Genomic DNA, 25,306 nt, shown 5'->3' with positions numbered 1-25,306 from the left:
ACTCGTGCTGGCTTGCGAGAAAACTACAACACACATGCGTAAAAACAGCCACCATCACCACCTGGGTAGCATGCATCGAGGAGCACTAGCCACTCTGAAAAATACTTTCAATACTCTCGCCGAGAACCAGAATATCGATAATGGTTAAACAAAGAGTGGGGAGGCACAGCGACTAATTAAATGACCAGAAATACTCGGGTCACCAACGGGTCACCAACAACACGGATCTACTGTAACGGCAAACAATTTATCCAAGTTACGGGAAATTAAGTCGATCGGAGTTAAACAAAGCTTGCCGCTTCTAGGGATTCCTCTGACCAGAAATTTTAACCCTTCCCGGATATATAATATTTACTACGCGAAACAATTTCTCATCCAGGTTTCATTTTTCCAATTATCTTTATAAAAATATACATTTCTATAAATGCACTAAAATGTAAAATCAGTTTTACCGAAGGTAAATACGTTTATCGTTTAATTGATTAATGATCTAAAAAAGAAACAAGTTAACTCGTTGTTGAAACGACTCTCCTTTATATTTGCCAGATAGAATCCTTAGAATAGACAGTTTAGCGGTTTGCTTAGTTTCTACAGCTGTCAAACACCGCAAACTCTATCACGTTCGTAACCATCGAGCAAAGTATCACGCGACAGAGTATAATAAAACGACCCACTACAGAGGCAGATCGAAAAGAGTATATACGATTAACTTTCGAGGGAAAGTATCCTTACTTTGCCTTTGCGTTTCATTTCCGCTACGCTCGCGTATACCCTGCCGGTCTTAGCAGGTGAGGAAGGATGCGACTTGGTAGCTTGACCAGTTTGAAAGTGAGAGCTCATCATGGACGAGCTGTACTGACCACTGGTACTACCTTGCTGCCGCTGAAATAGTTCCTGGAAGAAAGGAAGGACAAAGCTGAAGCCTCAGTTCGTTCGTGCAGTGCCATTCGAGGAGAACAAGAAGCGCATCGTTCGTGATCGAGCAACGGTATATGCTTCGTGATTTTTCATACGTACCTCCAGTTCCGCGGCAGTGATCCTACTGGAGGTAGGTCTCGATCGAATACTGGCCGTTCGCGGCTGCACCGGTGTGTTCTGTCCGGTATTGGGTCCGGTCGATGGTTGCTGAGGAAGATGAATCGATTCCGCGCTACTCGATTTGGCTCCCGTCGACGTTATTTCGTCGCGATCGTCTCTCTCACCACCACCTTCTGCATGTTACGAGAAAACATAGTAAATTTGTACAGTATACTTGGTAATTACATATATAGGAGAAGAAACTAATATCGAGTGGCGATTATACACATATTTATATACATGAACGAAATTGTTGAGAACAGTAGCGGAGAGCAGATAGGACTAGGCGAAATAATTCATTTCTATTGGAATTCAAGCCGGAATTACTGTATTTTTTACTTTTATCATCAAAAGTTTACCTAATCCCGCGACCATCGATCTTGCTCGAGCGCGACCAACGCTCAGAGTGGTTTTCGGGTCTCTTCGGGGTGGCATGGGAGCCGGTGATCTGCCAAGCGTACCGCCAATCACCACGTTGTTGTTACCTTTACGCGGAAGGGTTGCGTACTGTCTCTGAATAGGTTGACTAGTTGGCAAAAGGGCTGCCGATTGCGAATTCGGAAGGCTGATCATCGGGGAAACTACCGTCATTCTGACCAGTTCCCCGGATTTTCGGATCAGGTCGACTACGTGTTCGTGCGACGCCGTCGTCACATCTTCGCCGTTGATCTACGAAAAAGTATCAGGCATCGATAGAATAGAAGTTGATCAAATTGATAAACCAAAGTTAGAAAATAAAAACGAAACTGCGATTAGCAACAGTTGTTCCAATATCCATTCGAAGCTTTCTATGGTTCCAAGTTTCAAATCACGTTTCAAGTAGGTAAAATTCGAATTTTTCGTATACAGTACGAAGCGATTCGAACTGCTTCTCTACTTGTTACTTACTTGGATAAGGTAGTCTCCTTTTCGGAGGCCAGCTAGGTCGGCCACTCCTCCTTGATCGACGTCGTCCAAGTACTGCAAGGCGGGATACCTGGCCGACGGCGTCAGTTCCATTAGAGGCGAGGTTGCCTTGGCGCCCCGTAATACGAAGCCGAAACCTTTTCTCGAGCGATGCAGTACCACGGTACGAGGTTCAGACGTAACTCTGAAGATCAACGAATTGAATAACGGTTACTCGGTGGATTAAACCAGCGTCGTTTCCGTTAGCACTCAAGGCTACGACAGGCTCGAGGATATTCGAAGATATTCGCTCTAACGGACGCCTCTCTAGCTTGTAAAAATGTCCGATCTAACCGATGTTATTATTATACGTCTGTGTAGGATGCATGATAATGTAAGATGATAATGTAAGATGTAATATAAAGTAATATACGTAAGTGACTCACGGTTTCTTCAGTCTAGGAGCAGTAGCGAAATACTTATGTTGAGATTCTCTACGGCCCAATACTCTGTTCCGGCCATCCCTGGCAGGTTGAGGGCCCAGTGGAATGTTCGTGTGACGGAGCCTGACTTCTTGTACGCAGTGCGCCGGAAACAGACCCGTGCCCTGTCCCCGAAGCACTCCTTCGAGAAGACCACAGTCGGTCGCACCGGTGACTGTTAAAAATAAAAAAATAAAAAATACAACTCACTACCGGCGCATTTTAATTTTAGAAATTATCGACTAAGTAATAAAGGTATTTGGTTTCGACGAGATTGGCTTGAAATTTTAGCGTGTTATATCTCCCTTGCAAGAATACCATCAGAAAAGATATATAACTGGTTGATTATTCGATGAATCGGTGTATTTCATTTGAATGCACCATCGATGAGATATTTGAGAAGAAACAATTAACAAAGGTCCAGGATATTTCCACCACCATGCGACTGTTGTTCGGGCAATTTTACTTTTTCCCAGCTTATAAGAAAAACATATAAAACGTAACGTCATATTACAAAACGTATATAGAGTACGACACATCATTTACAAACGACTATAACTAAATTATTAAAATTAAAATTCGCTTAATCTAGATTCGTAGAATCAGTCGCCGTGTCGAAAGTAATCCCACAATCAACTATTGTAACGAAAAAAAAGAAATACGAATCTACCAAAGTCCACAAACTCGTAAACAAAAAATGTGCATACTTACGAAATAAAAATCAACGAACAGCGTTCGTTCCGTTATCGGAAACGCGATAAACGCGAGCCTTGATCAAATAAATAAAGAGCGATAGAGAAGATAATTATAGTCTGTACCTTCCAAGATATCTCCCTGATTGATATTCAGATGGCCTAGAATTCCGCTGTTGTAGCTCTCGACGCAAACGACCGTGGTACCTGGGATCGAGAGGGAATTGGTAGTGTCCGACTGTGAGGTTCCGACCCCGGAACTGTCGCTAATCACGTCGGAGGCTGTATCGCCGAGACTCTTGTCTAAAAAATTTACGAAAACAAGCATGGTCGTTTGAGCTTTTCATCGTTCCATTGGCTCGATCGGATTCTTAGACCGGCTTGAACGTCATGCAACGCTAGATTTGTTAACGGAAAGTAGAAAGCGCCAGCTTAACGCTAAAACGGTATATCCGCTCTTTTGAAATTTCCTAACTAGTAAATACGTGTGTACGTAGAGAGAGTTTCGTGGCGTGGAATGTCTAGATCGCCGATGTTACATCCATCGAGACACAGATAGTCGTATCTCGCGTGTTGTTTCGTCATCGTCTCGAGAAACGTCATAGCACCGCGTGGAACAGACTCGGCAAAGTTAGCCTGTCTGGCATCGCGTACCATTTCTGATGGTGATGGTTCGACGTTCGAGTCTCGCCAAATATACAAATACACTTGATCGTGTTTCTCGCTTTCCCTTTTTTCTCTCTCCCTCTCTTTCTCTCTGTACCTTTCTCTCCGTGTCGCATCAGGGGATCACGTACCGTGTCCCAAACGCATATACGGAGGCTACATCTCACGAAATCTCTTGAACGATGAAGGTTGCGAGCACGCGAGCTTCCGTAGAACCGCATTCTCGTCGCTCTGGTCGCGACCGAGAGAGGCAAAAGTCGAGGAAAATAAACCTGTGTGTGTATACCTGTGACGATGCTGGCGGAATCTTCGCCGGACGGTTGATTGCTGCCTTCGGAGAGGCTCGAGCTAGCCGAGCTGAAAGGAGCTAGACTCCTGCTGCTCGGTGACGGCGACGGCGGCATCTCCATCGTTCTGTGCATGTCAAGACGGTGTTGAAGCTCGAGCCGGTGTTCTTGCAGCCTCGTCAGTCCCTCCATTCTTACGTTCTGATAGTTCTCCGCGGTGGCTGGTAATCTTGAAATGGAGGCGGAACTCGTATAGGAGTCGAACGTAATTACGTTCGACCTTATGTTCGATTAAATCTCACGAGATTAGCGTAAATTGTCTTTGCTTTAACGCGCGATCGGTTAATTCCCGAACGCGCGGATGAACACGCGGGTTACCCGCCACCCGAACAACGTACGATCGATTGAATTCGTCGCGAAGGTTAGTATCGGAAAATAGCCTGTTGGAAACACGCGTGAAGTTATATCGATATCGAATCGAAGATAAGAGCAGACGCCCTGGTATCGTAAAGAACGCGGCAAGAAATCTCGACCTTGATCGGTCGGATTAATCAAAGAGAAGAGATGTTGGAGATTTGAGTGAACAGCACGGAGGATAAAAAGGGACGAGAGGAGTAACGAGGAAATCCCGATTTCGAGAGCAGCCGAGTTCGCAAGAGAGATCGCAAAGACAGTTTATGCTTACCTCGCGTTAGGATCCCTCAGCGAATTGGGGCTCTGGTAGTCCGAGGTAATCCGATGACCGTTCTGCTCGGCGGATCTAGCGGCAACGTGCTGCTCGGACGGTATTCTCTGTAGCTCGTTTCTGGTTGCTTCGATGGACGGTACTCTGGCGAGGGCGGCGTGATGGGTGTCCGCCGTCCTCGCGATACTGTTCGCGTACTGCTCGGCGGACGGTACTCTGGTGAGCGTACCGGTTGGATATTGCTCTGTGGACGGTACTCTGGTGAGCGTACCGGCGGTCGCGGAGTATTGCTCTCCGGAAGACATCCTGGTTACGGTGGTGGTACCGGTCGCGGTCGCGATAGGGCTGGCATATTGTTCCGAGGACGGTACTCTGTTCAGGGTGCCGGTGGATGGATACTGTTGTTCCGTGGACGGTACTCTGGTCAGGTTGCCGGTCGCGTATTGCTCGGCGGACGGTACTCTCGTGACCGCGTTGACGCTCGCCGTGTACTGCTCCACTGAGATCGTTCTGGTGAGGCTACCTCCTCCGGAACCGGTCAAACTTCCACCAGATCCGTGCTGTTGTTCCGCGGAAGGTATCCTGGTCAGGGTGCCCAAGTTACTGGCCGAGCAGCTCGTGGTCATCGTCGACGTGCCGCCGAAGGCCACCGACCGTCGTTTCGGGTTGTAGCGTGGCGGCCCTTTAAACGGTACTGGAAAATCGAGGGTTGCAAGGTTAAGTAAAGAAAGGATTACTTAGCCTTACAAGTAGACGCCGCTCTCCGAAGGTATTCGTCTTCCTTTGGAGCGAGATCGTCTCTTTGTCACTTTTTCTCTCCCGATATTATCATCTTTCTGTGTTCTCGCTCACGAGTCCAATGTGTGTGTGTGTGATCTGACACGCGCGTGTCCCTTTCTAAACACGATTTCCCCGAATCCCGAATCCCTGGCAAACAGTATTTCTTTCGATCTCACGAAATGCTTTCTCTCTCGTTTCGAGCGTGCTTTTTGCTACGATGCGTTTCCCGTGCATCGTACCATGTTTTTCAAACAAGCGAGCGATTCGATTGGACGTCCGCGACCTTTCGCCGCGCGCGTTTCGTTTTCACAGAATTTTCAAGCGGACTTACAAGCTGCCGACGGCACACACGCACGCACACACGCGCACCTACACAAATTGTTAAATACTCGGCATTGCTCGACGGCATGTGATTCACGTTATGTCACGTGTTATAAGGAACAACGACGATCGAATAACGTTATCATCGTTAGTCTCTGTATACAAGAAAGCGGTGAAAAGCACACGCAAGAGTCACGCATTCGACGCGGTTGCTTGTATCTGTTTTGTACGATACAATGTGCCCGAGGTTGTAAAGGTGCCACTGAGATATATCCGCATCGTACTTTCGTACTTCCTTTTCTCTCTTTCTTTTTTTTTTTTGTTAGACAGACACAGCACATGTGCACCGGTGATTTCGAGGTTGCCGTCAACGGGCCACCGGACTCCTCGGAAGTATCGACTGGAAACAGCTTCGCTTTTTCCATTTTACTCCAAGGAAATTCCAATGGCCCACGACGACACACGTACGTATACTCACAAAGTACGTCGAAACTACCAAACATTACTAGTCAACTTGTTTTCACGACTTCGCCATTGCCGGGCTTGTCAATCGAACGTTCGATATCCGTTTTGTCAGCAGCGGAGTTCGATTTCTCCGTATCTGTACGATTTTCAAAAACAATCTCGTTAGATCCGACAACAGCGAAGTCGCTCTACGACGAGACCAAAAGATACGGCATCGTTAGTAATTACTCAAAAGCAATCAAACTTTAGTCGTTACTTCTCGTTATATCGTTACAAACATACTCGACGTCTTACAAGACCATCACCACCAAAGATCCCATTAGACTGTTACAATTTCATGTACTTTTGTCATACAGCACAGACACAGATACACGCACAATTATATATACGTAAATATATATTTGTATGTTATATATTTACATCGTTAGACTAGTCTATGGTTCACTAGCTACTCTTCGCTACGCTACGAGCAAGCGCTGAAGCGTGTTTGTCTCTTAGTAGACAGGTAAAGAAAAAAGGTGAAGCGTTCTACGTACATGCACATGCCAGGCTAAATTCGTGACGTGCTCTATGTTTAAAAAATTCCCGGACGGTCGATGCGAAGTCCGCGCTTTATCAGATAAGCGTTTCGCGTAGCTACTCTTCGTCTGTCAACGGACGTGTTACGTCGTGTATACGTTGTACAACTCGAGTTGTCCGTAATCTCGAGTGCGAAACGATGTCGTCGAACGATTCAAAAAGGATTGCGAAACACGCTCATCGAATTCTCCGAATCACGAGTTTTTCGTGATCGCTGTCGATTGCCTGAATGTTGTCTACCTACTAAGAATCGGCTATCGCATGGCACGATCAAAACGTAGAAAATTAATCGATCAACTGATCGACCAGCGGTCGCGTGGAGGGGAGGTTTGGTTTCATCTTTTCTCTGTTGCTTGAAAGAACGACAAAAGGAAGATTGTCTCGCCAACAGTTCCTCCTTCCCCTAATCACGTCGAATCTTCGACGAGGTTCGCCTATCTGTCAGTGTGATTCGCACTCACCAACTTCCTCCGGCTGATAGTTCTTAATGACCTCGGCCAGCTCCATGTTCCCGGCGATCACGGCGACCTGGTAAGGCGTCTGGTTCGCGTAATTCAAACTGTCCTTCTGCGCGCCTCTGAACAGCAACTGGCGTATGCAAGAGGAGTCCGTGTTGTTCACTGCGCAAACGTGCAACGGTGTATTACCAGATGCGTTACGCGCGTTCATGTCGGCGCCGTAAAAAAGCAAGTGATCCAGGTGTTGGACCAGGTTGTTGCGGCAGGCCTGCGAACACCACACCAAGTATCGATTATCGAAGGGGACGCGATTATAATTAAACCGTACTTTTCCTACCTTCCCTTAACTTGTCCTTCAAACCTTACCACGTGTTGCTCGAGATAGATACGTCTAGTCTAAAGCTGCGTCCTTACTCCAAGCAACAACCAACAACTTTCGGTCGATGTTTCGTGTATTTTGAAAAAGTTGCCGGTTTACTGTCCAATGTTTTTCCACCATTTTTCGTGCTACTGTCTCTCGTAACAGAAGTCGCTTGTTGTTTGTTTTCAATCAGAGCGGTAAAGATCAGAGTAAAACGAAACACATTCTGGTGGAAACAAACGTTTCACGACGAAACCGTGCGTGGACAATTTTTCTGCTAGGAAAAACGACCATTTTGAAACCGAAGCAAACACCAGATATCCGTCGTTCGGTATGAGAAATGTTTCTGTAAGTCGATATGTGTTGATTATCGTTTCAAACATGCAACAATGACAGACAATAATGAGTTTCCCGTTGTTGCTTAGACGAGGACGCAGCTTAAACGGACAGTGCTTTAGGAAATGGTACAAAAGAAAAAGAAAAAATTGTTGCGAGACCTGGTGCACTTCCTGCCACCCCTGCAAATCCTGGGCGCCGATCGTCGCGTGGTCATGAAGCAGCGTTTCACAGAGCATCGGGTCGGTCTTGTATATGACGCTGTAATAGAGCGGCGTCAATCCTTTGGTGTCCTTGTAATTGGGGCTGGCGCCAAGCTCGAGCAGCGTCTTCACCGCCTCCAAGCTGTTTCGTTCGACGGCGCGATGCATTGCCGTCAGACCCTCTTTCGTTCGATAATCCAACAGCGCGCCGCCGTTCACCAGCGCTATTATGACCTTCGAAGGCTTTTTCAGGGTCGTGGCCAAGGTCAACGGAGTTTCTGCAAAAGCAGGCAAATTTTCGCGTGAGATCACTCGCGGTACATCGACGTGGATTCCTAACGCGTGAAAGATTCTGATGGACACGAGGAAATCCGATGACCACTGACGCGGCCTCAAGGTCGGCATGTTGTCTCGAGGCGACGGAAAGCAAACGCGTGGTTGCGAGTTTGTGATTAGCCAAACGAGAAATAGCTGGCTACATAGTGGAATACAGTTATATCCGACGTTTCAGCGAGAACTTTTCCTCCTTGCATGAATTAGCTCGCCACGAAGCTTTTATCTAAATGAAATCGAGCTTTTTCGGCAACTACGGTAGAACGTTTGCCGGATCAGTGCCACAAATTCAACCGAGAAAGAAACTCGTAATCGGTTTTACCTCCGGTTTCCTGGCAGTGGAAATTAGGATCCAGACCCTTGCTGCACATCTTGGCGATCTTCTCGACCTGGCTGTTTGCCACGTATTCCAGTAACCTTCGCAAGTTCGTTCTCGTGTGCATCGCCTTCAGCTGTTTCTCGTCGAGATGCAGCATCTTGTATACTCGTCTCTTGTACTTGAGCTGCGAATTACAAAATTCTAAGTTAAATCTTAGATCATATTGTAGCTGGCCATAGATTTAAATCGGTCAGAAAATATAATTAATTATCAAGCGCATATAGCGATTATACCATCCTGCTTAATCAGCTGTCGCACGTCCACAGGTGTTTTAGGTTTCAACACCGATCTTGCTCGATGGTCGCGAAATACGCACGTTAGTTTTTCCTCGAGGATAGACTTAGCCGGAAAATACCGAGGACAAAACGTATAAAATTATCTCGGCTTAATGGGGGATTCACCCTGTCGCTTCCTGGTGGTTACAGCTTCTTTGTAATTATCGGAGGCGTCGTGCTTCACAGCGTTAGATTACTGACGGATAGGCAATATCGCAGCTACGACCGCGTTAATGACTACCGTTAGCAGCAATTATGATTATCCAGGGAACCGGAGTTGCAATGTAAATTAGAGATAGGCCGCTACGAAAATAACGAATGTACCGTCATATTACAAAAGCCCAACCGCCTTTGATCAACGAATTTTTTACTTCCTGTCGTGCAACTTTTTACAAATTAGACGTTACTGTACGATTAACGATTATCTATCTCTACGTCTTTGCGCGTATAGCGGAGGGAAAAGCCTGTCGGTGAACTTTGAGCTACGAACCAAGCAAGCGAGGTGCTACCAATCGTGTGGTAAACGATTGCATTCGGATGCAAAGACATCCTTGGTCTTGGTATTTAATGGTCGCGTTCCTTCAACTAGGGTTACGTGCGTATCCAACCTTGCCCGCGACTTTTCCTCCTTTCCGCGCGTTGAATTGCACCGTCACTCGGTCTGCTTACTCGATGACGGTTAATCACGTTATTACGCAGGCAACAGTTTTATTACGAGCCTTTTTGGCGCGCGTCTAATTACGCGATGTGCTATCGCATCTTGCTTCTTGGCTCGATACGCGTGTAATCGCGTACTTCGCCGAAGAAAGCAACGGACGAAGGTCTCGTTAATTGCCTCGCTGTAATATCACGACGAAGGAGATTCGTCGTTGGAAAACAATGCTCGGATTCGCCAAGATTCGCTGCTAACGAAGCGCAGCGATTTCGAAAATTGAATCGTCCTCGAGGAAACAGCGAGGCGTGAAAATTAATAGTCACGGCTAAGTTTTTCTCGCGAGACGCAGGTAGTTGCAGCTCGTTTGTAAGCCAGCTCGTTTCTGAAAGTGAATCTCGCGTGACGAGATCGAGCGTACGTTCGCTCGTTCGGTTCGTGCGATCGACGAGTGCAAGGAACACACACGTAAAAGAAAAAGAAAAAAGGAAAAAAATAAAAAGGAACATCGTGGCGAACACCGATGGTACCGAATACAGGTGATCTATGGGTCTGTCTAACCCCGCGTATTTATTTCTATCCAGGTCCTATATGGCGGCCGCATTATTGCGCGCAACTTAAGCCAACGGCAAGCAGAAAAAGTAAAACAAGCCGGCGCGTACCATCTTCGGACGTTCGCACTTTATCTACATCATCCACCTCGACGTTGAAATATTTCGCGAAATGGACGAGCTGAAAATCCCTGCTGTCCGACTGGCTCAAGGTCGCTCGGTGGAAAAAGATCTCGAAGCCAGGTGGAATCTTTTTTCGCCCGACGAAAAACTCTTACCGTTTAATTAACCTCGGATAGAGCGCATTAATTATGCAACAATCAAAAGTACACTCGGCTCGCGTTCAGTTTGAACCCGTGTTCCTTTGCCGCGATAGTACAAAGGCGATACCGCTACGTAGTACGAATTTTCTATGAGAAATTCACGAGCCAGACGTGAATACGCGTAAGTACATACGTTCTCATGTACAAGTATTTGAACACCTGGTGCAATTCGATCAAAAGATTTTCTCTATCTTTTTAAAAGTTATAACGAAATAATGACTAACTGACTGTTTAAATATTCCTATGATTTCGGTGAGATATACGGTACTCGCACTAAAAATCTTGTAGCTTCAATATACATGCTCCTTTGTTTCAAACTTGATCGATATAATTATGGTAATCGAATTTCCTAATGGTGCCAATGAAATCTTTGAATGTTTCCTATAACACACCTGATGTATTCGTAAAAAGTCTCTAAAAATGTTCAAACACTTTCGCGAGCCACTGTATTCGTAATAATTTAGAAATATTCGAATATTTATGCACAGTAGTGTAAAAAAGGGGAACGCGGAGACGGAGACGAAGGTATTCGTCGAATGAGTTTTTCGATCGTGGTCGAGGAACGGTTCGGTAATTTGTAACTTGTGCAAGGTTCGAGAAGTAGCCGACGAAGTTACGCGAGTCAACCAACCTACCCTAGAAAGTGAATCCCCGCGGCGAGACCAACCGTGCTATCGGCACTGGAGCCGATCGCGTTAACGGAGACGAGTTACGAAGAAGAAGAAGAAGAAGAAGAGGAATACCGAGATGAGAACTAGATCCGGTTACGCAAGAAAACCGCGGGCAAGATCCAGATCTCGTTAACCGACCACGGGATTATTTGTTTTTCGCAAAACCCCGTTTCAACAGTCACCGTCCTGGTGCATCGACTCCTGGATGCAAGTCGAGTCTTTACCATCTGTCGAAGGACTACGAAATCTCGTGCGACGCGCTGGAAATTTTATTCCGTTCTTCGTCGAATGAAACGAAGGTGAGACGGGGAAAGATGGAACATGCGAGGGAGCCCTAAGATGGCTCCGTTTGATGGAAACGTCTACTGCAAAATCGTATCGCGAAAAACTGTATCTCTACCTTTTTCTATGATATAGGATTTGAGCCGCACGAAGCGTGAAAATCGCCACGGTTAATCGACAGAAACGTCGAACTGTCCCAATAAACGCGAAAACACGTTTCATCATCTATGTAGTAGTTCGACTAACTTATACCGTGGATTGTCTGGGATATTATTATCGTCTTTTATATGCGTATTTCTAAAGCAAGATAAAATTACTAAAAATGTATTCGATATATAGTATTACAAGGAAAAATGTGTGCATTTATTCTACCGATTCTAGGCATAAAAAATTGACGTTAAAAAAGATAGTCCATCTCTCCACGGCTTACCCGTTCGCATTCGAATTGAAATACCACTTTTTCTCCAGTCGATCTAACTCCGAGATTCACTGCGTTTCTTCTGTCGTACCTTCGGGTTTCGTTCCTCTTCGGATCGCGTCCCAGGGTCTTCGAAAAAACACGCGTAATCGCATGGCTGTCGAGTGGGGCTTTTCATCGAGAGCATGATCGATGGTGTATGAATAATCGTCCCGTTGAAAAACCGAGAAACACCGGCACTCGGAACGAATTCGTAACGGCGTGTGGCGCCTTTTCTTTTCACGGTCACACTGCAACCTTTCGCTCTTGCTCGTTGTCGAGGACGACGTCGTTGACGACCGGTCGCCACCGATGTTTTCTACTTTCTCGCGGATCGTTTCTCACCTCGCAGGTGAAAAAGGAAGTAGGCTTACGGGGAAAAAATAGCCACGCGGTCCCTCCTTGACCCGAGGGACGCGGAGAAACATGCGCGCGCGCAAGATAGAGGGAGAGAACGGATGATAGCGGATCGCCAGTTTCCCGAGCAAACCCCTTGATATTGAAGAGTCGCAGTTCTTCGTAACCGAGCAAACCTCTTTCGTCATTCTTTCGTTGCTTGTTTTCTTTGACGGGCACCGGACGTCAATGGACCCGGCCAATCTCGTAGCTGAAGAAACCTTTTCGACCGCGTCAATGCGCCTGAACCAGCCCGTTTAAGCCTCGCATTCAGCCGCCCTCGCAGCGATTATTCCTCGACGAGAATAATACCGAGGTCAGGGATGAAAATTCAAATTAACCTATTAGCGTCCGGCCTTCCCCGGAATCGACCGCCAACCTTTCGCGATTCTACGTCGCTTTCAACTGCATTTAGCTCAGGCTCTTCCTTACGTACTCCTCGATATAAATATTACGTTCTTATTAACATTTACCGTTGATATTTAGTATGCAAATTGCACGTTTTTCAGTGGATTTTATTTTCTGGTTATTTCATTCGTGCTGTACGTATTACAAGATGGGAAAATTTTCGACCAAATAGTGATATTTTAACCCATTCACGAAGGATTTTTCTTTTAATAATGATTATATAATAATAGGTACAGATTGTACAAAGTTTGAAGATCACGGAAGAGAGACTTGGCAAGTACGGCGTTATTGACTTTTTGGTTTTAATGTCATTTTATAATTACAAAGGAGTATTTTAATACGACATAGTTGAAAATGAAAGAACCTGCTAAGCTCGAAGCTTTAAGACCTTGATAAAGCTAATTCATTATATTAACAAGCCTCGATATCCGATGAAATCATCTTTAAAATTCAACACGGTTCTTCGTGCTGTATACCAATCTTTTTACTAAATAGGCTTGCGGTAAATGTCTTACAACTTTTACGTACATTTTCAGATTATTTTCAAATATCAATATAATCACGACGATGACGGTCGTGTCTCGTTACAAATACTGTCATACTGTAATATTTTAAATTAATAAATGGAGTTGCAAAATGTTTTTTTATATAACGTACGTAATATATACCTAAAATTTTTCTACAGTATGTGTTGGAATACTTTTATAAATCGTGCAGCTGTTTGATATGGTCGTTGTCCTTTAAGCCAGCAATAGTCGGCGAAGAACACGCTGCGCTGTCGCGAGCAGAACTAAGGTAAAGAAAGGTGTCTTACCTCCAAGTAGCCGACGGGTCCATTGAAGGGATAATCGCCGAGGCGACGTTCCTCGTCCAAGAATTTTCCGGCTTTTCCATTCACGGGCGGGCAGAACAAGCCGTAATTGAAGCTTTCCTTCAGCTCCTGCAAACCAGCACACAGCCTGAATTAATCGAAAACCCATCCCGCTGGAAAAACGGCCCGCCACCCCCGTTCTACTAAACACACTCTATTTTCATGCAACAAGGGCAGAGACCCAGGGTGGAGTGAACGCTTCGAACCAAATCGAAACCACTTCGTTGTAAAGGTTTCCCGCTTTGAACCGATTAACGCGCTAAGACATGGCGATGGGAATCCTCTCTGCCAGATTTTATTCGATTTTATTCCCCTTACCGTTTTATCGCTATCGAATAAAGCTATGATTACAGCGAATGCGCGTTTTGACGCGCTGTCGTTCTCACTGCGATCTTCCCTTCCAGATCTCATCAATGCTTATTTTCGTGCATCGAAGAAATTCGTTTTCCCACACCCATTTTATTCCAATTCGATCGACGAGGCCAATCAAACTTGCTCGAACGATGAATACGTTCTGACGAATTTCATCCAGCGAACGAATCCCTACAAGCATATGCACTCTATATGTATTTGTAAGAATTCGTTTGTCTCAATTGCTGCCGCCGTTATTGCTCTTTACAATCGCCACATCGAGAATTGCTCAGATCAGATATTGCACGACCAGATATTCGGACGAATTGGTGAAACATCTGGAAAATAGTATTTTCTTTCGTAAGAACCGATATAGCTCGATGCTTTGTTCGTCAGAAAACGCATCCACCGAAGCCTTAAATCGAAGAATGTTCCAGGGGAACGCGGTTTCTGGTAGCTTCGGAAGTAATAAAGACGATCGAGAAATCCGACCTGAAACGTTTTCCATCGTCCACGTTATCCACGTCGATATTTCGCCGCGTGGTCGTTCGTAAAACGCATTTCAATCGCTTTCCTCCTCGAAGGGAATTCCTCTCGCGGCGAACGTTATTCTAGGCGCAACGAAAGACGTCGTCTTCGTTCCCTAGGCCCTCTTGCATGTGTCTTGCGCGGGAGTTGAGGATCATCCGGCGCTAAAATAATATGCTTCGATTTCACCGACGACAGGCAGTAAAGCCTGGAATTTACAGACTGTTCGCGGGGAATTTCGCCATCGTTCTTCCTCACGCGCTGCGTGCCAGCAGGTTTTCTTTGTATACGCGCCACTCTTTATCTTGCTGGCCGACAGGCCTCGTACGTTCTCTTCGTGGGTCGCATCCGCGGAGCGAGGCTTCTTTCGTACGGTTTCATTCCTCGTCCCAGTTTGCAACCATAGGAATTAAAGACACGTTCGTATAATGATTAATAAACACGTTGACTGTCACGCGAATTTTACGTATATTGCGATAGATTGAGATACATCGTGACATAATATTTCATTTTCGCGAGATATTATATCGTGTTCGCGCACCTTTTCTCTGACAATACGCGTCACATAGACGTATCCGAGACGTTCAATTCGTTGAGAATTTTTTAATACACGAAATTTCTCTCATTTTATTCGTTCTAAAAATTTTAATAACAGATTGGTCATCGACGATTATCGTTGCAGTCAACGCATTGATAATTGTTCATTAGAGTTTAAGGGAGACTGGATCGTTGTCGTCGCAAGCGTCACACAAATAATGGAACTCTGCCATATGGGAAATTTGTTACGCGTTATACGAATATCGTGTTATACCCAGAGCGTAAAAGTTAGAATCTTTCTATGTAGCGGAGAATACTATACATTTTAGTTTGCTCTTAAACAATAAAGATATGAAATTCTCTTGATTACGTAAATAGGGCAACTTAAAATGAAAGAATAGATAAAGCAATAATAAAATCTAATCACCGACAGAATCTTTAAAAATTAAATTCCATCGAAGTTGCTTTTTGGCCGCTCGTTCTGGGGGCTTCGTTGATTGAACATTTAGGGGCTTCTTTACCTCGATTACTAAACGATGCACAAACCGTTAATCGTACGAAATCGCGAGCAAGGTCGCGAAAAACCAGTCGCTGTGAAAAACGAAAGTCGACCAACAGCCAAGCATTATTAAGGTAAATGAGTGGCCCAGTTTCGATCGCACGGTTCGAAAACGAGTCGAATGTGAACCACTCTCGACTTCGATCGTCTGCACGCTATTCGTCAAGCGGCTGGGCAATTCCTCGCTGGGTCGATGAATGATTTGGAGTAGAATGCATCCGACAGGGCAACGAGGGTCAAATGCTTCTCCGTGAAGGATTCGCGCGCTAAATTAAAAGGCGTTCTGTAATTTATTATCCACTATACGACACGGAGGAAGAAACTTCGAGCAACAAAGTTCGACCATCGTCTCGATTCCTTGGGAGAATTCAATTAAAGTAAATCAACAATTTGTTCAATTTTTGCACACTCAACTAAAATCCTCGCGACTGTTGAACGATTAAAATACCCGGGTATTTTATACATTTTACAGATAATTTTACTTTCATACGGTCGTACGAGTAGAAAAATTTGATTATTAAATATACGTTATACTGGATATATTTCATCCATTTTTGCACCTTCGAATTTTGCATAAAAGGCTACAAAAATCTGATACGACGAAAGTGGAACATCTATATAGAACCTGATAAGAAAAACGCTTCGTTATAAAATAAGAGTACGCGTCAGTACCATTGTTTGTGGTCACTGTAGCTACCCAAACACTCAGTGACCCAAACGCGGGTTAACGTTCAACGATCTCTCGATTTCGAATCCCCGACGGTGGTGAACTCGCGTGCTGTGCTGCTCCACGGATGCTCGGAGTATCGCGAGCAGGAGAGACGCGTTCAACTTGTCGGAAACGTTTCGTTCCGATGGAAAGTCGCCCGCAGCGCGAAAAACGGCCACGAAGAAACGAAACACGTGCCGGGCATGCACTGGGCTACAGACGCGGGCCGGTGCATTACCAGCATCCGCCGTTTACCGCAAAAACCAGCGGCGAAAGAGGGGGCGGAAGACGGGCACAGACAGAGCGAGAGGAAAGAGTGATCCACCCAACAATCATGGCAACAATAGCCAAGAGTGGAACACGTGCCAAATTAAAGGCCTCGGACCAAAGTACCGAGTTGCGCGAGCGTGTCTGGTCCCCGTTTAAAACGTCTCTGACGTACGGGGGTGTGGCTGAGAATCAGCCCTGAAAAAAGCCACCGAAAGGGAGAAAAACGGCCGAGCCACAGAGGGACAAAGCGAACGATCTGCCTGGTTGATGCACGGCCAGCCGTCTCGAGCCTTCCAAGTATGTTCCAGCTTTGCCGCACGGTTTTTTCGCGTTCTACCAATTTGCACACGAGCCTGGTCTTGATAAAGTGGATACCATAATCCGTGGATTGAATTCTTTTGGCTGGTTCCGAGGGAGGTTCGTTCACAAACTAAATGCTTTTGCTGTTCTCTATGGGACTCTTTAGGCGCAACGCTGAATTGAATTCCACATTATCCCGTTTCATCAGATTATTGTCATCGGATTAACATATACGTAAAAAGAAGACTACGCGGGGAAAACGCGGTACGATAAATTTCCTATTTTTTACAGGAAGCGAAAATATCGCTCGTTAATAATAATTGCAACTCTGGTTTCCTAAATTTCGCGAAACTTCAACTTATTGGATAGTTTTAACAGACTTACATCTTCGAATTGGACATGCTGTTTTCAATTATTTTATATTGAAATTAGAGCTCTTAAAGAACTTATTATAAGAATTTACTACAGCAGAAACGTTGAAACAGCTAATGGTTTATAACTAAAGGGTATCTCTTTTGTATGTAATAGTTTTTACATATAGCGACCTTCTATTTTGTTACATTTTGTTTCGTTTCTCCTAAAAATAAATTATATTCCGTGCAAGAAGTACTTACATTCCCACGAACCAAAACCAATCTAACAGGAACGCATTTGTCTTTGTTACCATACTTTTCGATTCTATGATATAACAGCAGCTTCGAATTAACGAATGACCCGGTCAACAGGTCAAGAGCGTACGCAAGAAAGGTTTCTTCGTGAAATTTCTCGGTAACGCGTGAAACGGTTGCTTCGGTAATCATTGCAAATCAGTGGAAGGTTAAACCGCTTCGAGAGAATGACTCGAAGATTTCATCGCCGGGTATTTAACAGCGAAGATTTCGCTGAACATCGTCCCAGCTGGTGGCAGGTTGCCAACGCGTACCATTTTCGCGGAGAATTATCAGTCACGCCAACCTGGTTGCTGGCGAGCATCGAAGGCTCGTCGATGGGTTCGTCGAAAGGATTTCTTCGGCTTGGAAGCAGCTCGTGGTCGTTAGCAAGCTCGATCATCCGTTCGGAAGAAAAAAAGGGAGCAGAAGGTCTGGATGTTCGTTAAATTTCGTCTTCGTTAGCGAGAACTCGTTCTCGACTGTCGAGCCTGTGTAAATATGGCGGATCGACGCGCGAGGGTCGCCTTGCAACTTCTTTTCCACCCCGGGGAAAGAAAAATTTTCTGAAGCAGTCCTAGCGAAAGGAAACGAAAGAACGAATGGCCTTCTCTCTGCAGGGAAGCAAGAGAACACGCGGAAGAAGAAAGGCAAATGTTGATCTTGCCCGGGACATTTAACGACGCACCTAAATCTCCGTGTCCCGGCCGTTCTCTCTCTTGAATCCTGATGGAGGACAACCCGGACTACTCAGCCTTATTCGTATATTTGATCGACAAGCAGACTTTCGATCGACGAGGATTGCAACGTCCTTTTGTACAATAATTGGATTCTTACGTATTCACGAGAAATTGAAATGTGTAAAAATGTGCAGACTATGCAAAGATACATTTCCAAAGATTAATTGAAGTTTCGCGGATATCTTAAATCGACGATCTAAGCGAGTCGACGATTTGTCTTATAGCAAATTTGTTCTTGCACACATTACATAAATTTATCGATATCGATCATTTCAAAGCTGATATATATTTAATCGTACGATAAAATTTCACGTAATATTGATTCATATAAAGAAACGTCGCTCGTTCTTTTCATTTATGCGCATTGTGCTTCGTAGTATCTATATATCTGTGCATTTAACTTTCTTCTTTTACGTTTGCTTTGAAATACGCGCGTGGTTCGGTCGGCGTCGTCGTCGTTTTCCCTCTGTTCCTTTTATTAGCCATTAAATACATAATAAATGCAAGCCCCTATATCAACTATTTCCAATGGTTCGATCGTACAAGAGAGTCCAGATAATTAATACCTTGGGCTGAAACGCTTCGACACGCGTGACTTGCTAGCCAGTTAGTAATCGTTAGCTTTATAAATCGCCCGAAATCCACCGGTGGGGTCTGACCAAATCCTCCCCCGTCTAAATCACTCCATTCTTCTCCTCTTCGTTTTTTCTTTACGCTCAGATCCGCTTTACTTTATCGTTCGCGCGGCGTTAAGTCACGAGGCTTACCAGCCGGAAAACACAGGCAAAATGGAACGCGGCGAAGAATGAAATCGTCGGCGGCAATCGAAATTGCAATTACGCGAAGGATCGCGCGCTCCTCGTAGGCAAAAATCGGACTGCCCACGGATACCGACGCTTGTACTCTAATTAGCGGCGCGGTAATTGCTTCGTAAAGTCTTAAGAAGCCGCACAATCGCGCGCGACGTCGAGACGTGCCTCGAGTTTCGTCGATTAAGCGCGACCAGGAATCAGAACAAGAAACTAAAAGAAAGGAAGAAAAAAGGGAGAAAAAGCGTGGAAGGGACCGGTCGAAGGACAATATTATCTTCGAGACGACCCCATCCTCTGGCTATTCGGCACGTTCGACTGGCAAAAGGTGGGCGATCACGCTGACCGAGTAGCATACGCGGCGGTAATTTATCTTACGCGGTTACTCAATGAAGCGATTGCATCATTTTTTCTCTCTGTCCCTCGAATATCAACAAATACACCAGCGTCCAGAAAGATCGTAACTTACGTCTTTGGAGTGAAAGTCGGTCTCGCCAGTTTCACTTCTTTTTTTGCCCCCCCGATCGACTTCTTCGATCGCTGTCCTCTTCGACCTGCCCATATTCATCGTCGACAGACGCGATCTCAACCCCTGTTCTTATCGAGTTCGTCTCCTGCTGCCCCATTTCCTTTCCTGATTCACCTTCTTCAGGTTCTTCGATGCACAGTATTCTCGCTCGATTTAGAGACATCCAGCCCGATCGAATTAGAAGTTTCCCGTCGTTTTCCACGACGACGATTACGCGAGATGAATCGAAGAAAGAATGCATAAATGCATGAACGTGTCACCGCCGTTCGGGATTAGGGAAATGGACGCGAGAGTCGGCAGCGATTTGCATTCGAGCGCGCAGAGCCTCGTTCCATCTATGTCCTTGGATTTTTCCAGGAGAATCAACGGAATATTTGAGGAGATTCTCTCGAAAAAGAGTACCTTCGCTTGCCTCCATGCTATCGCATCGAGACGAGCAACAACGAACAGGACGATGTCGTGCACAATTACGAAGGAAACGGCGATTCTGGATGGCTGGACGCCGAGGTCTCCAACAATTTCCCTCGGTTTCGTCCGATGGACGAAGAAAGATAGAGAGAAAGAGGCATGCGTGTACGCACGCGTGTAGGTAGATAAATTCCGAAAGCAAGGAGCTCGTATGGGGGCGCGTTAAACGGCGAGACCCTTTTGTACGGCCCTGTATGGGAGAATAATGGCCGAACCGTGTCTCAATCGTGCTTTATGGGATGTAATTGCGGTCTGGCAAGGGGCCTCGCCGATGTTAAGCTCGGCCAGCTCGTGTGCGTCCGCGGCGAACACCGTACAACCCAGATAGAAGCGTTACGGTTTTAACCTTCGCAACGAACCACGAAACGAGTTTTTGCAACTCGCGACTTCGTTGACGAGCGGATTCGACGCCACAGACCAAAGATCAGCCCTTCTTTCTTTTCTCGCAGACCATTTTTTTCTTTTTTTTTCCTTATTCGTCGGACAACTTCCAGAGGTCTGTAGTCCCTCGACATAAAGGTCGTCACCCTTGAGCATGTATTTTTACCCGAACGTCGCACGGCACGTTTAATTAGCGCGCATCGTGAGACCCTACAAATTGCTAGAACAAATACGCGAATTTGGTTGGCCAACGACGCTCGTCAATTAGGAAGTTCCGCGAAAGGTGGCCCACCATCGAACAGAGAAACGGAAACACGGATCGAAACGTAGTCGAGGGAACGAGTAAAGGTGGGCTTTCCTATAAGCGTCACACGTAAGCGCGGATATTTTTTATTAGACTGAGAAGTTCGTGTCGCGTATAACTGCGATACATATTTTTCTGCTTTAAAACATTCCGGAGAAAATACGACAGAAGACAGAAGTAAGATATTTCAGTTAACGTGCTAACGTGGTATCTAGAAAGAATTCACCAATGACAGAACTGTTGTCGAAAGATTTTCATCTCTTCAGAGGAAAAATAGTTTGGAGGACGAAGATTAAAATAATGTTGATCTTTATAAAAGAGACGTAACGCAACATGGATGGACATCATAAACCGAATAATATATACAAATAGAAGATTTAATTTAGCACAGGATTTAAATAGCGACCTAATATTTCAGACAAAGACGTTTCTCGTGAAAAGAGGTGCAATTATACGGTTTAGGTGTTATCGTTTAATTCACAATGAACGTGTTAATTAAAGAAACGAGCAGTGAACTTCGTAAACTGTTTACAGTCAGTCACGGCTAAATGGAGGAGAAAGAAACGACGTGGAAGCGTATTACGAAACGATTCGTGACTGTAAACGTGGACACGTCGATGCGACGATTACGAAAGCCAAGAATTCGTAAAACACGACGTATCATTGGAACGTAACGGGCGATCATCCTCGATGTCCATCTTGAGGACGAAGCAGGATACGATTCGTCCTCCGGCGAACGTAGGCCACAGGACGAAGCGAAGTTCGGAGAATCAGCGAAGGGAGCACAAAGGCGAGTGGAATCAGCCGCGGTCGAAGCAACTTTGGCGTTAAAGAGGAAATACGAGCCATAAACCTTCGATGCACGCGGTGAGGGAGGGACGGACGGAATACGAAATCGAATTGCCGACACATCCGAAAAATAAAAAGACCATCGGTGATCGTTTGACCGACAAACTCTTTGGACATCTGGCTGACGTCGCTCGGAAGCGTCACGAAAGGGTTTCTCATAAATATTGTTCGATGTTTCGAGTTTTAGTATAATCTTTTCGAAAATCGTTGTAAGTTGTTCATGGAAGAAATTTATTTGTCTAGGCGTTTCAAACTATCTCCGAATCCTGGTCGATCGAACACCCTACAGTAAGTAAAAAATTAAATTCGACGAAGTTTAACGATAAAAAATGAATAGGTTTTCGAAAAAGTAAACCACTCGATTTGTAACAGCAAATGATCGAAAGAAAGGGACCATATATCATTCGATATATAAGGTTAATTCTATGCAGATATATTTTGCCTATAAATTCTTCAATTTTGCTACGAATTCATCGAACCTCTCGATATTTTGTCCAAAAGATTGATAATTCGAGTGACGACTTAACTCGTCCTTGCTAGTTAATAGCTTAAATTACACGCATCGACTATATCTTGGACAAATATTTATTACGAACTACTTTCCGGCAAAATGGCCTTGTTGTGCCTTGGATTGTAACATTCGTATATATCTACAAAGACTTTATCCGTCTGAAATTAAGCTTATGTTTGATAAGATAGACAACAATGAGAAAACAAACGACTATCGCGACAGATTTAGGTTCGTCGCGTGTTGGTTAAATAAGTAAAACTTAAGCAAGCGCCTCAGAGGTTAAAACGATTGACTCCGCTTTTTATAAGCTTTGCAATGTCGTTGCTGGGATTTGATGATAATTACGTGTAAATATATCTGCTTTTCTATAAAAATCTGACCATGTCCTCTTGTAAATTTCGATTATTAAACTATTAAAATAATTATTTCTGCACTTTTCAATTGGGGAAGTCGATCGACGTGTCTTCTAACTGCAGTAGTCCACGTGACCTAGATGAGACGTTTAATCGATTTCTTTTCTCCCTAAGCAGCGAAGATCGCTCTTGGCTCGGCGCTCGGTCGCTCGGAAGCTTACACGATGGCAATGAAAGCGAGTTCGGAAATTATCCTGCATCGTGTCCTCGCAGAATGCAAAATACAACCTCGTTGCACCATCGGTTGCGTCACTGTGCCTTAGCACGTTACGCCAGGGGAAATGTTTTATTCAAAACTGCCGAGCCTCGATAACCGTCGTCGATTTTCAGGAATCCTCTGATGCAACTAAATCGAAGCTTTTATTACCATCGAATGCACGTAATCGAACGAGCCGGATAACGTCGCGTTTACGCCCACGAATCAGCCCTCCTACGAACATATTTCGGCATGGATTAACGAATTTACAGAAATACGATTATTTCTGGCTCGTTAACCCCGGCTATTTCTATTTCTTACGCGTCAGAAAAACCACGAAGATCAACCGCCCGAGAACTGGTTACAAATTGCACGGAAAATGACGGTCGATCGTGTTATTGTTCGTTCTACGGAAGGATAATCGTAGGACGAGTCGACAGCAGAGACAGTCAATTCCTTTACTTTGTACCTATCCTCGATGGTACCAACCCTGACTACCCCTACGCCGCCCTCTTTCTTGAGCAAACAAACGTTAAACGACTCTCTCAGACCTAAGAACCGATTTCCTTTCTACCTTTCTGCGATACTTTGCTATCGTAGAACTGCTTTTTGCCATCCTCGGCCCTAGGTTCGGACGAGTATTTGCTAGGACTGAATAAACACGGGGTACGCGAGTAATGCACAGGTCAGTCAATAAGTAAGTTAGCTCTCTAACTTGTGTTCTAAACGAGATACGTAGTTGTCGTCACCTCTCTGACGCTAATACAACCAGCGCGATGTTTCCATAGCGAACGTATGTCGCGGTATACGCGATAAACCGTGAAACGTGTTATTGCTACGTGTTTAACAGGTACTTTAGATTTATAGTTTAACGACTGCATGGAAAGCGTAGCAAGTGCTGTTTCTAACTATTAATTTCCCATTAATTTGTACACTTTGGCGAAGTTCACGTACCGTTGGTACGGACCGAAATGTCCAGATACTTATGAGCAGTAGCGTAGTTCATGGTTGCACGTTTGCGATCTCCAATGTCAGCTTCGTCGAATTTACGACGATGGGTTCGCTGGCTTCTGAGATTTGACTTCGTTCTGATCGTATAAGCGATAAAGCGACAAATGGAAAGTAGCGGGCAGCGTGGAAACGCGAGGAGATCCGGCGTGGCGCGCGAGCTAGCGCCGAGTGGCCGAGAGACTCCTCTTCTTTCTCTGCATCGCCAGGACTTTAGAATGCAAATTGAACGCTACGAATCCTCGCCGCTCGTACCTTGGGGACAGAATCTGCTTAGGTGGCTATGGACAGTCGATGGTATGCCAGGCCCCTCTCGCGTGTACCTACGCTCTCACAACTGTGTGCATCTAGGCATTTATACACCGGCCTGTTCGGCTCGCAGTGGCGTAACCATCTCTGGTAAATCTCGAGTAAAAGGAGGGGAGAGCCCTAGAACTTGAACCAAGTTGGCGAAAAGGAAGGAGAACTCGAGCTAAATTGGAGCGTTTGGAGATCACGTTCTTCGAAGAGTCGATGACCGATTCTTTGTCGCGTTTGCATTTAGTCGTAAGTTTTCCGATGTCGCGAAAATATGGTAGTTAGGTCGAACGTTGTTCATCAGGGATAGAGTTCTTCTTCGTGCAGTTTAATGCTGTGTCTACATTGCTGTTGGTGAATGGTTCGGAAACTTACGTTCGTCGGTAGATTTACTTTTAGACTTTTACGAGCAGTTAGCAGGCAACTCGACAGCGAATACCGAATACTGTTCGTTCAAGAGATGATATAACGCGGATCATGGCACGAATCGCTCGTTCATTCACAAAATTTCTTACATTTAGCGTCGCAATACACGATTAGCCTCTGGTTCTTTGGAAATCCAACGATTAATCCCGATTTAGTTGATCAGTTTGACTTCTGAGTCGTTTATATAACGAAGTCGTAAAATTAACCGAACACGAAAACAGAAAGTTTTCGATCAACGAGATAATAACTTACGACCTCTTTACGGACGTAAAGAAACGGAATCAACGGAATATCGCTGCGGTATTAATCGATACCACTTCTAATACAATAGTTCATCTTGCTATATCCTGATCTGGACTATACAAATCAAAGCTTATTACAACAATTGACCCATTCCTCGTATTCTATCCGTGAATTATTTATGACCTTTGATATGGACAAAACTGTGAACTCAGCGTAACAGCTACATTATTTTTTATGCAGATTTTTATGACCAGAATCAAAGGAATTGAAACAGATATTTGGCTTTCCTCGTATATCGTACCCATTCTGCGCGCTTTTGCCTCTTTAAACTTCCCATAAATCCATAGAAATCTAAT

At 45.0% G+C, this 25,306-nt stretch overlaps 1 protein-coding gene across 7 annotated transcripts in view; it reads right to left on the bottom strand.

The window, feature by feature from the left end:
• Positions 1 to 25,306, bottom strand: part of LOC100747251 (SH3 and multiple ankyrin repeat domains protein 3) — a 181,027-nt gene that overhangs the window by 3,358 nt on the left and 152,363 nt on the right. For 5 of the 7 annotated variants that reach the window (XM_024368502.2, XM_012387233.3, XM_012387238.3 and 2 more), the window contains 12 exons: positions 13,819 to 13,944; positions 8,933 to 9,113; positions 8,236 to 8,555; positions 7,381 to 7,645; positions 4,775 to 5,468; positions 4,089 to 4,318; positions 3,263 to 3,439; positions 2,409 to 2,619; positions 1,966 to 2,167; positions 1,437 to 1,746; positions 1,018 to 1,211; positions 733 to 894 (listed from right to left, as the gene is read on the bottom strand). In XM_024368502.2, coding sequence (XP_024224270.1) covers positions 733 to 894; positions 1,018 to 1,211; positions 1,437 to 1,746; positions 1,966 to 2,167; positions 2,409 to 2,619; positions 3,263 to 3,439; positions 4,089 to 4,318; positions 4,775 to 5,468; positions 7,381 to 7,645; positions 8,236 to 8,555; positions 8,933 to 9,113; positions 13,819 to 13,944 — 3,072 coding nt within the window. Of the gene's footprint in view, positions 1 to 732; positions 895 to 1,017; positions 1,212 to 1,436; positions 1,747 to 1,965; positions 2,168 to 2,408; positions 2,620 to 3,262; positions 3,440 to 4,088; positions 4,319 to 4,774; positions 5,469 to 7,380; positions 7,646 to 8,235; positions 8,556 to 8,932; positions 9,114 to 12,252; positions 12,545 to 13,818; positions 13,945 to 25,306 lie in introns of those variants that run through there. The other 2 variants (XM_024368506.2, XM_012387239.3) reach the window with 2 other exon arrangements.

The sequence above is a fragment of the Bombus impatiens genome, unplaced genomic scaffold, assembly GCF_000188095.3.
Source record: "Bombus impatiens unplaced genomic scaffold, BIMP_2.2 scf_0463, whole genome shotgun sequence".
NCBI classification, from domain to species: domain Eukaryota; kingdom Metazoa; phylum Arthropoda; class Insecta; order Hymenoptera; family Apidae; genus Bombus; species Bombus impatiens.
This window is presented reverse-complemented; position numbering and strand designations above follow the sequence as displayed.